The 16,845-nt window shown below is 43.4% G+C and overlaps 1 protein-coding gene; it reads right to left on the reverse strand.

Moving 5' to 3' along the window:
• Nucleotides 1-16,398: 16,398 nt before the first annotated feature.
• Nucleotides 16,399-16,845, reverse strand: part of GSTUM_00008989001 (uncharacterized protein) — a 1,291-nt gene continuing 844 nt past the window's right edge. Inside the window, exons 4-6 of the mRNA XM_002840421.2 lie at nt 16,842-16,845; nt 16,661-16,745; nt 16,399-16,600 (exon numbers count right to left, since the gene is read on the reverse strand). The exon at nt 16,842-16,845 is cut by the window's right edge and continues 179 nt beyond it. Of these exons, the coding sequence (XP_002840467.1) occupies nt 16,516-16,600; nt 16,661-16,745; nt 16,842-16,845 (174 nt within the window). The 3' untranslated portion in view covers nt 16,399-16,515.

Genomic DNA, 16,845 nt, shown 5'->3' on the forward strand with positions numbered 1-16,845 from the left:
TCACCTCTCCTCTTAGAATTTGGGCTAGGACTCGATCCTAATTGTATATCTTTTTTTAGACATTTTACCACCCATACCCAACAAAACTAGCCAAGAAATTCCCGAGGATCTTCGCTGTGCGCCGAGCGCTACAGCACTGGGTCCTTAAGGATCATTTACTATCCCTTGATCGCCATTTACTTCATAAAAGTGGTGGTGGTGGTGGTGATGGTGTATCCGCAGATACACTTCTATAATGGGAGATGAGTTCTCTCTGTGACTTAATGTTTTCAACGAGTCGTCCTGGCAGTCGGCATGGATAGTTTGGTATTTATTTTTTGCGATCATGCCCAGTCACTTGTTGTAAATACCGGACAATCTCTGATATGCTGGGCACAGATTCTCTTGTTTATACTTTGAGGTATTGGGGTGTGTGTGGCGGCCCAAGGGGCTTGCAATATAATCAGGAGTAGATATATCTCGTACTACCGGTAGAGTTGATGTTTGCCTGCTCCCCCCCAAAGTGTGGGGGGAAATAAAAAAGGCTTGACAAGAAGTCTGGGCGCGCCCGATATATTTTGGGGACTAAACAATAATTGACTAGAGGTAAAATTGTGACAAATGAATAGAATTAAGATTGGAAAGGGAGAAGCCCCTAAATAGATATAATCCACAAGAATCGCCGACCCGTTGCCCCCCTCCCAAAAAAAAAAAAAAGCGTGGCGATCCTCTTTAGCATCTCATGAATCTATTGATATACCTTCCACGGAAACCCCTCCCATACCTTTTAAGTAGGGACAAAGCCTCCACATCTAGGAGGATGTAGATCTGGAAACCTAGGCCTGGCTTCCCACAATGCCTAAACATTGTCGACGAGACCCATATTCGGGGGTGCAAACCTAGCCGATTCGAATAATTACATCCATGCGCCGGGACCGGACATCACAGGAGGGGAAGGAGGCGGGAGTGAAAGAAAGGGGAGGAGATGAGTTTAGTGGGGGTAAGGTTAATGCTGCTGCAATTATTGCGAAGATGGACAGGTGTGTGTATAGAGGTGTCATCAGGAAAAACCGTGCCTCGTGGGGTCTAAAGTCTGCGGGCGGTTGTAGCTCCATGGGCTCGGAGGAGCTTTGCTACTTCATTACGCCCTCTGATGATCGCCACATGGAGTGGCGTGTGGTTGTTTTTGTCTGTGCTATTGATGTTGATATCGTCTCGTGCCAATAGTAGCTCTACTGCCCCCTTTTGCCCACGGAGAGCAGCATAATAAAATGGCGTTCGGCCGTCATTGTCTGGTCTGTCAGGGTTGACATCTTCTCGCGTCAATAGCAGCCTCAGTACCCCCTCATGCCCATTCCCGGCAGCCATTGAAAATGGAGTTCGGCCGCTCTCGTTTGGTTTCTCGGGGTCAACGTCTTCCCGTGCCAATAGTAACCTTAATACCCCCTCGTGCCCATTCCCGGCAGCCATTGAAAATGGGGTTCGGCCACTTTCGCCTGGTTTCTCGGGGTCGACATCTCCCCGTGCCAATAGTAGCCTTACTACACCCTCATGCCCATTCTCGGCGGCCCACAGGAGCGGCGACTGCTTATCGCAATATGTGTCTGACACGTTAGGGTCGACATTATCCTGTGCTAATAGTAGTTCTACTACTCCCTCTTGACCATACCGGGCAGCCCAATTGAGTGGGGTAAAACCCGCGGAATCCCTTCCGTCGATATCACAGCCCTCCATCTCTATCAAAGTACTCGCGAGTTCGACAATTCCGAATATGGATGTACAGTGTAGCCCGGTGAACACGAATTCAATCTTTGTAGTGAGCGGGGAGAAAATATCGAACAGTCCGTCCTCCATAAGGGCCCTAGCAGATATATGATTACCATAGTGGCCAAAGAGCTTTATCGCCAATGACTTTGCATGATCTGAGAGTTCTTTCTTCCCGTGGTATCCCCAATTTAGACAGGAATATTCGAGAAAGGGGATATCTTTGATGTCGGGAACGAATTCAGGCGGAATGCCGTTAATATGCCGAGAATTTAGATAGGTTAAGCAGATCTCCGCAATTGTCGAGTGTGCTCTAACAAAGAGGTCGGGCCGGGTGCAAAGGTATTCTTTGAGAGAGAAATGGATCAACCGAACATACAAGGCTCCCTTGTCGACGATGACAAGTCCTTGACAGCACCCTAGCAGTGTTGGTACCGGAGGAACATTGTCAGAATTGAAATCTGGCGATCCAACTTGGACGGCTAGAGCGTGGCATAGCTCATCCACACGCAATGGCCGCTCCGAATAGCAAATCCACATCAGAGCGGACATCCCGAGTCTTGCTTTCTCTCCTCCCTGTGCTCTTATGCGTTCTAGAGTTATCCCGTATGCGTCGCCTAACCCTAGGCCATCTGTGATTGCTCCAAGCCTTTGCCGCCGACGATAGATGGTTGTTTCTTGTAAGATGGCATCGATATTTAGGGATACCAGCAGGAATCTAGATGTACATCTGTCAGTGGATAACTTGAGATGGAACCCAAGTGCTACCGCTCCTCGTACGTACATTTCCGAAACAGCTTCGGGGATCCTCTTCAAAATATCAGCCTCCAAGCAATCGTCCATCGCTTCAGGATTTGTGTCTTCATCTAGCTTGGCTCGGAGGTATCCGTAGATATCCTCCTTCCTAGGACTTATGGGTAAAGTCGCTGTTATTCCTGGAAGACGACTTTCGATCTCACCTCGAACATGTGCCCTTCCTGTGAGGAATATTCGAGTGTTTGGAGATTTTTTGAGAATATCTCTCAGCGAACTGAGAATCTTAAGCCGATGCACTGCAACACATTCGTCTAAAGCATCAATACACAGGAACGTGCGCTGTGAGGACAATGCGATCTCTAGAAGCTCCATAATTTGGGAAAGTTGCAATCCTCGGCCTCCGAGGAACCTTTTCTGGTCCATAAAAGCCCGCATTATCTTCTCGGGAATTTCTTCTAACCCGGCAACGATCTGTTTCAACAGGGAACCTAGCATATTTGTTGGGGACTGCTCTTTCTGGGAGGCGTAGTCGAAGTAAAAGCAAGCAACAAAGGTATTTTGTGTAGCTTGGTCGCATAAAGTATCTACCACTAGTGAACTAATATTCCTGCTTGTCAGCAATACCATTCTCTGTTTATTCCATCAAATACTTTCTCGTCTCTACTACCTGATATATGTCTTGCCCGCCCCTGGGTTTCCATAGCAAAACAGTGTTGCATTGTCAAATTCTCCTTCCCCATTACCATCGCGCCAGATTCTAAACTCGTCGGTGTTAAGGAGCCAATCCCCCACATCCGCAACCCGGCTGTTTCTAACGTCCTGGTGCCGGATGTGAGGCTCTAGTGTGGATAACCAATCCAAAATTCTGGACCTCTGGTCGTCAGCATAGTGGTTCGACACATTGTGAATATTGTATGAGTTGGTAGTATTAAAAGAGCTGGTAGTATTAAAAGAGCTGGTAGTATTAAAAGAGTTGGTATTAAAAGAATTGGTGCCAGACGGAAACATCTCTGTTTCGCTGGTTTGAATGGAGTAGAGAGATGGTTTATCGAGGAGGGCCGGTTGACGGAATTATTGAGAGCAAAAGAAGCGGGGTAAGTTTTCAAGTGTGGTACTGTACTGCACATTTCTGTCTAATAAGTTTCTGCACGGTTGTGAACGGAAAGTCCTCGCACCCCTGCAAAGCAACATACTCGGGTGTCCGAAATATCGGTATTCCTGTCCTACACCGTTGGCAACCAGACTTGCAAACCTCAACTAGGGATTAGCAGCCAAGAAGCCTGTAGCTAGTGAAAGGGGGAGAAGAAAAGAAAAGAAAAAAGAGGTCACGAAGAGAACAAGTGAAACAAATGACAGTCAAGTAAGTGGCTGAGGGGTGAAAATTATCAGAAGATATGAAGTCAATAAAAGCCAAAAGGGAAAACTTTTGATTTCTAAGGGGGGGATAAAGGCACATATATTTCAGTTATATAATATATGAGGGAAGTGGAAGGTAAATCATGACATCTTGGATGAAAATATGCAATAACTTTTTTGAACTCTAATATATCGCTCTTCTCTAAGGCAATATTTCAGGGCAATGTTTCAGCAGTGTCAATTTTACTAAAGTCTAGTTCCAAATACATAGATTTATTTAACAACAACTGTTCTATTCAGTTATCTTATATAAAGTGATATTAGTAAGAACAATTGTCTGCATCTAGTATCATATCTAGTACATCAAAGGTATGAAATAGGTTAAAAATAAACATCCAATTCAGATTAGCTAGATTAGACTTAGTCCACTTGTAACCGGTACGGGTACTTGGTTATTGGTTTTGTTTTATGTTTTGTTTTAAGTATCACTTTGATACTTAGTTAGTTTTAAGTATCGTTTGATACTTGGTTTTGTTTTATGTTTTGTTTTAAGTATCACTTTGATACTTGGTTAGTTTTAAGTATCGTTTGATACTTGGTTTTGTTTTATGTTTTGTTTTAAGTATCACTTTGATACTTGGTTAGTTTTAAGTATCGTTTGATACTTGGTTTTGTTTTATGTTTTGTTTTAAGTATCACTTTGATACTTGGTTAGTTTTAAGTATCGTTTGATACTTGGTTTTGTTTTATGTTTTGTTTTAAGTATCGCTTTGATACTTGGTTAGTTTTAAGTATCGTTTAATACTTGGTTTTGTTTTAAGTTTTGTTTTAAGTATCACTTTGATACTTAAGAAGTTTTACCAAAGTGTATCGATTGATACCTTTGATTAGTTTCGTTCATGTTAAGACATGAACAGATTTGTGTATTTAAAGACCGCCTGTTTCTATGATAGAAAGGGCAGACTTTGACAGACAGTATTTTCAATATACTTGGTTGAACGGTTACTTCTTTGTTCCTCAGTACACCCTCGAAGTCTCCTTTAGTTCTCAGCTCTCGCCTCCTCTCTGGAAGAGCAGGCCATCTGCCAACTATCGTATCTTTACCGATAACGTGATTAGCACCTTGCGAACACGTTACACCACTGGCATTCAAGTACAGGCACTATACTAGCATGTGGATATAATTAACTGATAACCAACTACAGGAAATTTTCCGCTATAGGGTAATTTGTTTGCCAGTAATTCAATCTAAATATTTTGTATTAACAAATTGTGATCATTATAAAGTGAACTTCAGGAACTGAATAGTAAATGATATAATCCTCTATAGAGTTTGTAACTTTCAGTATCTGCCAAAATGTCAAGAACTCTCCAGAGTCAACAAAGTACCAGCAAGGCCTATGGGGTAGAAGAGAGGTATGTAGTATTGAGATTATCATAATTAGGAAATAAATTTCAATCTCTTAAGTTGTAGTACTAGTGAATATGAAAGACTCAGATGATAATTTCTTTCAATAGATGATAAAGTTATTATTATATTTCCTAGCTATTGTAATGATCCCTCTTTGGATAGTTAGTTCTTGGCGACAGGGAATGATACTTCTCTTCTTCTCCTTCTTCTTTCCTTAGTCTTACAATAGCACTAGGCCTCTGCCTACATTACCGATAGTACAAGACCTTTGTCTTCTATTGGGAATGCCTATCGTAAGCTTTCTCTAACTCTTCTTCATGAAGAGCTTTCCTTGGCATAACAATAAAGGTCGCAATAATGATAAAGATCGTAATGGTATTTTATATTCGTTAAAGTAATAAGTAGGAAAAGTACTTAGAACAAAGTGTGAAGAACCTATCCTCCTCAGCCATACCGGCCTCCTTATATAATGTTCTTCCCGTCCATAGTCATGTGACCTAAAGTGGTCACATGCACGAAACCAAATCATAACAAACTAGTTATATGACCAAAGTGGTTACATGCTCAAAACCTATAATCTTATAGCAAGGTCATATGCAAAAACTTGTAAACTAATCATAATGCAATAAACAAATCATATGACTTGAATAAGTCATATGCACAAGACCCATGACCTCATAACGAGATTGTGTGCTAAATATAAATCATATGCGCAAGGCATACCTGCAAGGCATACTTGCAAGGTATACTTGCCAGGCCCCTGTCCCATGACTCATATTCGAGTCATGTGCAAAACATATCAAACCATAACATAACAAATTATATGACCCAAATGTGTCATATGCGCAAAACAATAACATACCTATGACTCATAATTATGCATCATGTAAAAACCTTTTCCGTGCCAAGCCACATTCATGACAGCTATAATCTTCTATATTTAAAAAACCTACAATCTGCTACAGATTTAGCCTCTCAAATCTTACAAAAACATGATAAGTTAAAAGGTTACTTTATTTTTTACCCAACTCTACTACTATTTTAGAATACTATTCATTTAGACTACTCTTACTATCTCAATAGTATTTGAGTTTTACTATTAGGCGGAGACAATATAATAGACTGCAGAGTTGTCTAGGCCAACCAAGATTCATTTCTGTAGATGGAGATTGTCTAGGAAGGTTCAGATTATACTCGTTTCGTTTATGACTACCAAGAGTAAACAAAAAATAGGTGAAGTAGAATTGAATTGTGAAGACAATATTATATTGTTAAGGTTTCTTCTCCATTGCTTGATAATGTCTAAAGCTTGGGAGGTACTTCGATATTTATATTCTACGTCTAAGTGTTCACGAACTACATCTATCTATTATACAACCATGCACTTCTCTGATTTTAACTTGCAACATCGGGTATTCTTCTAAGATGCAAACACCTGGAAACCCTGAAAATCACCACAACTTCTTTGATAATTACAATATAACTAACTTGGAATCATGCTGTTCCTAATAGTAATTATCCTATCATCAGAGTTTTTAGACTTATAGCCTAGTTCTCAAGTCGAACTGAGTTGGCTCTAATTGTCTCTATCATTGATCAAATGATCAGTTTCATCTACAGGTTGTATTTGTGAAGGCAGTCGTAATTGCAACTTTTCAAGGTTGTCTGACATCAAACCTTCTTCACTCCATACCTAACCAATAGATATCTTCCAGAGAACTTCCTACTAATTAGCAGAAAGCTATTCTACCAGATGGATTGATAATCTTATAGTCAGCAAGCCTTGCTTGCTTTGGATAACTCTCTCAATCTGTGTATGCAATCTTCTTAAGTCACTAACTTTGAAGCTCAATATCTTCTGATCCAATTGATAGATTTTTATCCAGTAACTTTCCTTATATAGAGGAGAGGTTTTTCTATAGGATAGAATTATAGCCCTTCCGTCATGAGTTCTCAGTTGTCATGCAGGGAGCATTGTGGTTGCAAGTGGCATTGGTAGAAAATCACTCTATACCAGAAATAACTTTGCTGACAACAGGAGTTGAACATGTAACCTTCGGTGAAAAGCTATGTGATATTCCAACTGAGCTATATAACTGAGATCGATAATATATAATGATACACGGGCCCCATAAGGGGGCTGGAGGGGGTGTTGGAGACCAGAGATTCCGATTCCAAGTGGAGTTACCCTACTTAGGGTAGTTCCTAGATATCAGATCCTGATATTCCTAACAGTTACAGGTCTATGGCTAGGCAACCTAGCAAAGCCTCTTATAAGCCACACCTTCCACACGAATTCCAACAATCTGGGAACTCCTACGGCTACTGCACTGGCTCCTAAGCAGGAGACACTTGAAAATCCTCTTATTGAGGACTTTGTCCTTTTCCAGACACTGTGTTCTACTCCTCAGAAGTACTATGAATTTACAGAGCATGCTACCCAATTTGCTCAGTCAGTTAAGGCCATACCTGTTAGGAATACCAGGATCTGATACCGAGAAGTCACTCTAAGTAGGGTAACCTTACCCAGAATCGGAATCTCTAGTCTCCAACACCCCCTCTGGCCCCCTTACGGGGCCTGCACGTCATCATACATATCAATCTCAGTTGCATCCTGTGACTATAATATCACAGAATTGAAGGTGTCAGAATAACACTGTATATGTCGCCGCTGTAATGTGTTCCCAAGGTGCTAATCATGTTATTGGTAATAGATACAATAGTTGGCAGGTGGCCTGCTCTTCCAGAGAGGAGGCGAGAGCTGAGGACTAAAGGAGGCTTTGAGGGTGTACTGAGGAACAAAGAAGTAACCGTTCAACCAAGTATATTGAAATACTGTCTGTCGAAGTCTGCCTTTTCTATCGTAGAAACAAGCGGTCATTAAATACACAAATCTGTTTATGTCTAGCATGAACGAAACTAATCAAAGGTATCAATCGATACACTTTGGTAAAACTAATTAAGTCTTAAAGTGATACTTAAAACAAAACATAAAACAAAACCAAGTATCTGTAACGATCCCTCCTTGGATGGTTAGGTTTTGGCGACAGGGAATGATACTTCTCTTTTTCTTCTTCTCCTCTTCTTTGTCTTAAGATAGCGCTATGCCTCTGCCTACGTTACCGATAGTACAAGACCTCTGTCTTCTATCGGGAATGCCTATCGTAAGTTTTCTCTAACTCTTCTTTGTAAAGAACTTTCCTTGGCGTAACGATAACATTGCAATAAAGATAAAGATTGTAAAGGAGTTTTATATTCGTTAAAGTAATAAGTAGGAAAAGTACTTAGAATTCAATCTAATTTTATTTAAACTCATACCACCAATACTGGTATACGATAAGCCCCCGCCAGCACAGGGATACCGCTAACCGGTATACCACTAATCCTAAACTAACCAAGTCTACAGTCCCGCACCTAGCATCCCCGAGTCAAGCCCGCACAGAAACTAATTACAAGACCATCAAACAACCCAGTGCCTGCCCCAGTTCAAGTCCGTAGCCTCTCTGATATGAAGCCAACCAGCAATAAGTGTAGCCGAAGCCAAGCAAAAGACCGACCCAACCAGGTTTCTCATCCAACAAAAAATATAAAATCACTACCACCTGGTCTGAACACCGTCCTGCAAAACCTCCACCACAGTAAAAAACCAACAAAACTAAAAAAAATATAAACTACAGGCAATACAATGGCAGAGAGGAGGTGACCAACATGTCCACCTCTCGCATCTGCATACCCAGCCGTCGACCCTATGAATCCACTTTGCCAAGTGCCTCTGAAGAGCGTAATGGTGAGGAGGACCTGTACCTGCTGCCTGTCCTCCAAAAAGCAAAATCCATAAACAAAAGAAATACATAGAGGTGGTGACAGACAGAAAGGGTTAGTGGGGCCTATCTCCTACCTGTGGTGCCCTGCCCCTGCCAGCCATGCCCACTGCCAAACCAAAGAAACCAAGCAAACTCCACAATACCCAGCATGCAGAACCCAAACAAGTCCAACCAGGTGGTCACAACCCACTATCAGTACAGGTGGCTATCAGCCAGGCCAGGTCACAAGGGAGCCCTACAGCACTCAGCAGCTTCACCTCAACAGCCCCAGCAGCCTGGAAACACTTAATTAGACATCGCCCAACCTGATGCATGCCCGACTGGTGCTCGCAGGTACCTCTCTCCTCCCAATCAGCCCCCCCCCAAGCCCCATGCACCAGACACCACATAGCCCATCCAGCCCCTTCAGCCCCTCGGACAGGTCAACCATCTGATAGCCACAGAACAGCTTATACCTAACCCCGACAGACAGCCACTGGTCTTGGCCACCCAACAGAGCCCCAACCCCCGGTACTTTGTAGCCGGGGGCCACAAAGGAGGCAGCACCAACACCTAAAGGCATCGGCACCAGCCACACCATCCAACCCAGTCGAACTAAAGTCCAACCAAGCCGGGAATGAGTAGGCAGAGCCAGCCGAAGCCAGCCCCACAGGTCCAGCAATAAGCACTGACCGAACAACGGGCAAGAGGCACCCCCAACCAGCGCAACATGAAGGGGGAGGACGAACGAATAAGAGCAGACAAACAGAAGGTAGGCCCCACTTGCAATGGGTGAAGCCGCCAACCACAGTCCACAACTGAACTACTCAACCACTCAGACAACGCGAGTGTCTGCCGGCCAATCGTCCCACACCACCCCTGGTAGCAATGAACACCACATCAGGGGGTAAGATTTTTCAGGGTCAAAGCCATCCCTACTGAGGCGAGGATGAGACACCTGACTGAACTACCGTAAATGCCATAAGGACAAAAACTCCAAGGGAACGGTGATAAACAACATCGTAGGACTCCGACCATAGAAACATGTAGTAATGAGGAGGGGAGTGGCTGGCAAGGCCTCCTCCCTAGTGGATTGATGTGGCCGGTACAACACGTTGATACTTGGGAAGGTCATCTGTCTAACCCAAAGGCGTTTTGTATCGTGAGAACTAAGGACTCTGTTAAAACCCAACAAAAGACATGAGCTGGCCCAAAGAACAACATGGGTGATCCCCCTAAACACAATGTTCAATCCTCCCAATCGAACGCGAAACCTGCGAGTAGACAATAGACAGGAAGCTGTAGACATTTTACCGAAAAGGGCTCATATGCGACCGTGATGAAGTGCTTGAAGTGACAGCATCGTGAGAAACCATCAAGCGACGAAACAAGAAGCAAACATGTAGTCCACCACACAACACCTAACAGACCTCAACACCAAAGACCCCAGGAACTACTGAGCGAACTCAGATATCTCCCCCAGAATCCGAGGCATCAAGGCCCACCATGAGTGCGAATGAAACGCTCCGGGCAAAGCGACGGCAAGGACAAGGAAAAGTACTTAGAATTCAATCTAATTTTATTTAAACTCGTACCGCTAACACTGGCATATGACGAGCCCCCGCCAGCACAGGGATACCGCTAACCGATATACCACTAATCCTAAGCTAACTAAGTCTACGGCCCCACACCTGCCATCCTCGAGTTATGCCTGCACGAGAACTAATTACAAGACCATCAAACAATCCAGTGCCTGCCCCGGTCCAAGTCCGTAGCCCCTCTGGTATGAAGCTAACCAGCACTAAGCATAGCTAAAGCCGAGCAAAAGACCGACCCAACCAGGTTCCTCATCCAACAAAAAATATAAAATCACTACCACCCAGTCTGAACACTGTCCCACAAAACCTCCACCACAATAGAAAACCAACAAAACCCCAAACAAATATAAACTACAGGCGACACAATGGCAGAGAGGAGGTGACCAACATGTCCACCTCTCGCATCCGCATGCCTGGCCGTCGACCCTATGAACCCACTTTGCCAAGTGCCTCTGAAGAGCATAATGGTGAGGAGGACCTGTACCTACTGCCTATCCCCCAAACAACAAAATTCATAAACAAAGGAAATACATAGAGTTGGTGACAGACCGAAGTGGTCAGTGGAGCCTATCTCTCACCCATGGTGTCCTGCCCCCACTAGCCATGCCCACAACCAAACCAAAGAAACCAAACAGACCCCACAAAATCCCGCACGCAGAACCCAAGCAAGTCCAACTAGGTGGTCGCAACCCACTATCCATACAGGTGGCCATCAACCCTCCGGGTCGTCGAGGAGCTTTGCAGCACTCAGCAGCTTCACCCAACAGCCCCATCAGGCTGGAAACACCCAATTAGACATCGCCCAACCTGACACATGCCTGCCCGGTGCTCACAGGTGCCTCTCTCCCCCCAATCAGCCCCCCCCAAGCCCCACACACCAGGTACCACAGAGCCCATCCAACCCCCTCAGCCCCTCAGACAGATCAACCATCCGACAGCCACAGGACAGCTATACCTAACCCCATCAGGCAGCCACTTGTCTTGGCCACGCCAGCAGAGCCACAACTCTTAACTCCATATAGCCGAAGGGAGCCTACCAGCCAAAGCTGGAAGCCACAGAGGAGGCAGCACCAATACCGAAGGCACCAGCACCGGCCACACCATCCAACCTAGCCGAACTGAAGTCCAACTGAGTCAGGAAAAAGGTAAGTGGAGCTAGCCAAAGCCAGCCCCACAGGTCCGGCAACAAGCACAGATCGAACGACGGGCAAGAGGCATCTCCAACTGACGCGACAAGAAGGAGGAGGGCGAACGAACAGAAGCTGACAAATAGAAGGAAGGTCCCACTTGCAATGGGTGAAGCCGCCAAGCATAGACTATAACTGAACCACCTAAACGTACAGACAACGCGAGTGTCTGGTAGCCAATCGTCCCACACTACCCCAGGTAGCAAAAAAACCACACTAGGGGGTAAGATTTTTCAGGGTCAAAGCCATCCCCACCAAGGTGAGGAGGAGATACCTGACTGAACCACCGTAAATGCCACAAGGACAAAAACTGCAAGGGAATAGTGATAAACAACATCGTAAGATTCCGACCGTAGAAACATGTAGTAACGAGGAGGGGGGGAGGCGGCCATGCAGCCTCCCCCGTGGATTGATGCGGCCGGTATGATGCATTGATACTTGGGAAGGTCATCAGTCTAACCCAAGGGCGTTTTGTATCGCAAGAACTGAGGACTCCGTTAAAACCCAACAAAGAACATGAGCTGGTCCAAAGAATGACACGGGTGATCCCACCACACACAATGTTCAATCCCCCCAATCGAATGCGAAACCTGCGAGTAGATGATAGACAGGAAGCCGTAGACATTTTACTGAAAGGGACTCATATGCGACAGCGATGAAGTGCTCGAAGTGACAACATCGTGAGAAACCATCAGGCGACGAAACGAGAAGCAAACAAGTAGTCCGCCACGCAACACCTAACAAACCTCAACACCAAAGACCCCAGGAACTACTGAGCGAACTCAGATATCTCCCCCAGAATCCGAGGCATCAAGGCCCATCATGATAGTGAAAGAAATGCTCGGGGCGAAGCCATGGCAAGGACGAGCAAAAGTACTTAGAACAAAGCGTGAAGAACCTATCCTATTCAGCCGCATTGGCCTCCTTATATAGTATTCTTCCCGCCCGTAGTCATATGACCTAAAGTGATCACATGTGCGAAATCAAATCATAACAAACTAGTCATGTGACCAAGATTGTCACATGCTCAAAACCCATGACCTCATAACGAGGTCATATGCAAAACTCATAAACCAATCATAACACAATAAACAAGTCATATGACTCGACTGAGTCATATGCGTGAAATTTATGACCTCATAACAAGGTCATGTGCAAAATATAAGTCATATGCGCTAGGCCTACCCGCAAGGCACACTCACAAGGCATACTCGCCAGGTGCGCTCCCATGACTCATATTTGAGCCATGTAACGAAAGTATCACAAATCCCACACATAACAAATCATATGACTCGAATGAGTCATATGTGTGAAACAATAACATACATGTGACTCATAACCATGTATCATGTGAAAACTTTTTCCTCGCCAAGCCATATTCGTGACAGTATCAGGTGATACTTAAAACAAAACATAAAACAAAACCAAGTATCAAACAATACTTAAAACAAAACATAAAACAAAACCAAGTATCAAGTAATACTTAAAACAAACCAATAACAGAGTATCCATACTAGTTACAGCTACTGTCAGTCCGACTGGATCCTGTTCATGGAGTATATAAGAGGGGACTGTCACGAACGTGGCTTAGCGAGGAAAGGGTTTTTCACGTGACACATGGTTATGAGTCACAGGTATGTTATTGTTTCACGCATATAACCCATTCGGGTTATAGGATTAGTTATGTGTGGGATTTGTGATGCTTTCGCACATGGCTCAAGTATGAGTCATGGGACTTGCGCCTGACGAGTATGCCTTACGAGTGTGCCTTATGGGTAAGTCTTGCGCATATGATTTATGTTTCGCACATGACCTCATTATGATGTCATGGGTTTCGTGCATATGACTCAGTCGAGTCATATGACTTGTTTATTGCATTATGATTGGTTTATGAGTTTCGCACATAATCTTGCTAGGAGATCATGGGTTTTGAGTATGTGATCACTTTGGTCACATGACTAGTTTGTTGTGATTAAGTTTCGCACATGTGACCACTTTAGGTCACATGACTAAAGGCGGGAAGAACACTATATAAGGAGGCCGATGTGGCCGAGGAAGATAGGTTCTTCACGCTTTGTTCTAAGTACTTTTCCTACTTATTACTTTAATGAATATAAAATACCTTTACGATCTTTATCCTTATTGCAACATTATCGTTACGCCAAGGAAGGCGCTTTACGAAGAAGAGTTAGAGAAAGCTTACGATAGGCGTTTCCGATAGAAGACAAAGGTCTTGTACTATCGGTAATGTAGGCAGAGACCTAGAGCTATCGTAGGACAAAGAAAGATGGAGACAGAACTGATAAGTATCGTTCCCCGTCGCCAAGAACTAACTATACAGAGAGGGATCATTACAGGGACCTTCGGCTAGGTCTGAGAAGTGGAACGGAGTAAATCCGTCACCTACTCAGAACACTACTAGGCTTCAAAAATGTAATACCTTTGGCATGGGCTGTAAGTAACAGGATGTTTCTGCACAAAGAGATGGTATTGAATGATAAAGGATCTCAGCAAGAGATCAATACATTCGCACCCATCCTACAATGTCTAGAAGAGTCTAGAACTTTGAGAAACACTACTATAGAAGTTATTAGGGTTCACAGAGTGTTGCAACTAGGTTTCGGAATAAGTTGTAGTTATAACGACAACTTCCCATACTATAACAGTAATTGAAGTCCTATTATCCAAAGCAACCAAGGGAATAATTATCAATCCGGTAAAATAGCTTTCTGCGAATTAATAGGAAGTCCTTTGAAAGACATTTATTAGTTGAGTAAGAAGTTATGGAGGTTTAAAGTCAGGTGACCAAAAAGGTTTTATGATTATAACTACCTTTACAGATACAACCCAGAGATGAAACTGATCATTTCATCAATAACAAGAACATGTGGAGCCAACTCAGTTCAACTTGAGAACTATGCTACAAGTCTAAAAACTTTAATGATCGGATAACTACTATTAAGAACAATTTGGATTTGAGTTAGTTATATCATAATTACCAAAAAGGGTGTGGTTATTTTCAGGGTCTCTAGGTGTTCGCACCTTTCAAGAATACCTGATGTTGCAAATTATAATCAGAAAGGTACATAGTGGTATGATAAATAGATGTAGTCCGCGAACACTCTGACATAGAATATAAATATCGAAGTGCCTCCTAAGCTTTAGACATCATCAAGCAATGGAGAAGAGACCTTAACAATATAATACTGTTTTTACGATTCTATTTTACTTTACCGAATTTACTTCGTTCTTAGTAGTCATAAACGAAAAGAGTGAACCTGAGCCTTCCTAGACAATCTCCGTCTACAGAAACAAATTTCGATTGGCTTAGACAATTCTGAAGTCTATCAGATTGTCTCCGCCTAACTATACCAGCCAAGAAGCTATTTCTCCAGAAGGTTGGTAAGATACTGGATCAAAACTAGGCTGAATTGGCAATTGCCAAGCAACAAATTGAGGTACAGGAAGAAGAACTGGTTGCCGTAAAAAGGACCAAGAGGCTGAAGGTCTAGGAGGATCCAAATCTGAAGTTTGCAACTATTCATACTATAAGAAGTGCACAAATTAAGAATGGGAGGGTTGAGGTGGAGGATTCGGCTTTGGAGACTAATTTTCAAGAGTCTACTGGTGAAAGTTGTAGAGAAATAAGTGGTCTAATGTAGATAATTTGAATTGAGCAAAGGGCATGGGTGGTGAGCACGGACCAATACAGAAGTTATGGAAACCCGACCTGGCAGAAACCCCCCTCTGACTTATCCCATTCATACAACATTAGAAAAAAAAAAAAATTTTGGTAGAGGGAATAGCTCGGGAATTTGTATTACCTCTTCCTTTAGAATGGTGGAATACTTGTAAGGGCAAAGTTCCCGATTTCTTGTACCGAGGATTTCCCGTGGTCAAATTTTCTGATCTGGAGAGTCCAAGTCTGCGGTATTCCGTCAACATCTCTAAGTAATATATCTTCGTCTCACTCACTGAGGATTCATGGCTCGTCTATTCTACCACCTGCTGATTGAGATATGAGCGCATGTCGGTACACACTTCTATTACTCAAGTACAGAATTTGTGGCAAATCCCGTGGTGCAATATCTTGTTTTTTGGACATTAGTGGTTATTGGCAAAATATCGTAGCGTCGAAGTGTATAATTCCAAAATCCAAGTGATGCGACTACCATATTAGACTAATCCGATTGTCCATCTCTAGATAACCACTTTCCAGGCCAAATACCTTTGAGTAACAGGAAGTGAACATTCGTGCATACTGATCTTGGGCACAAATCCATATTCCAAGGAAAAGCGATGGATACTGTATTATCTTAAATAAGAGAGAATTATCACAGGATATCTGAGTTTCCTATTTCGACTAGGGTGAGAGAAAATGCCAGCAAAACCAAACAACACCCTAATTACCCCGAAAGGAAACCTAGGCGACCTGAGACAATTCTCTCTTATTCAAGGTAGTACGGTACGGTACGGGAAGAAAGAAATGCTGTGTTCAAAACTAAGTGTACCTTACTAGAAAACTTAAGGCTTTTGAATGCTAATAGATTGCAAAACTGTGGTTCAATTCAAGCGACATTAAAGAAAACCGGGATATGCGAAAATGCGGCAATCTACTGATTTCCCTCTCCTCGAAATTGCTAAAGAATTGACACTAGAATTTAAACCTTCTCCTCCTTGAGACCATGCTTCCAGAAAACCGCGTATGGAGTGCTACCGTCCTCCCTGTAGCCGAGGAGAACAACCCTATTTTGCAACGGGCATGATGTTAGTAATTGATGGTAAGGCGGAGATGGGAAAGCATACATTCCATCCACATTCATGTCCTCACCAATGTAGAAATCCCACTGACGGTTTTTACCCTCGATCGATCCCCTTGTAAGCTTGGATCCTACAAATTTCTTAGCACCAGCCTCAAACGTTTTGATCTCTTCTGGTGAGGCGTTACCAGACTCCAATGGAGGAAGCAGTGACTAATGATTTTGACCGTT

This window comes from Tuber melanosporum (assembly GCF_000151645.1).
Source record: "Tuber melanosporum whole genome shotgun sequence assembly, scaffold_50, strain Mel28".
In the NCBI taxonomy this organism is placed as follows: domain Eukaryota; kingdom Fungi; phylum Ascomycota; class Pezizomycetes; order Pezizales; family Tuberaceae; genus Tuber; species Tuber melanosporum.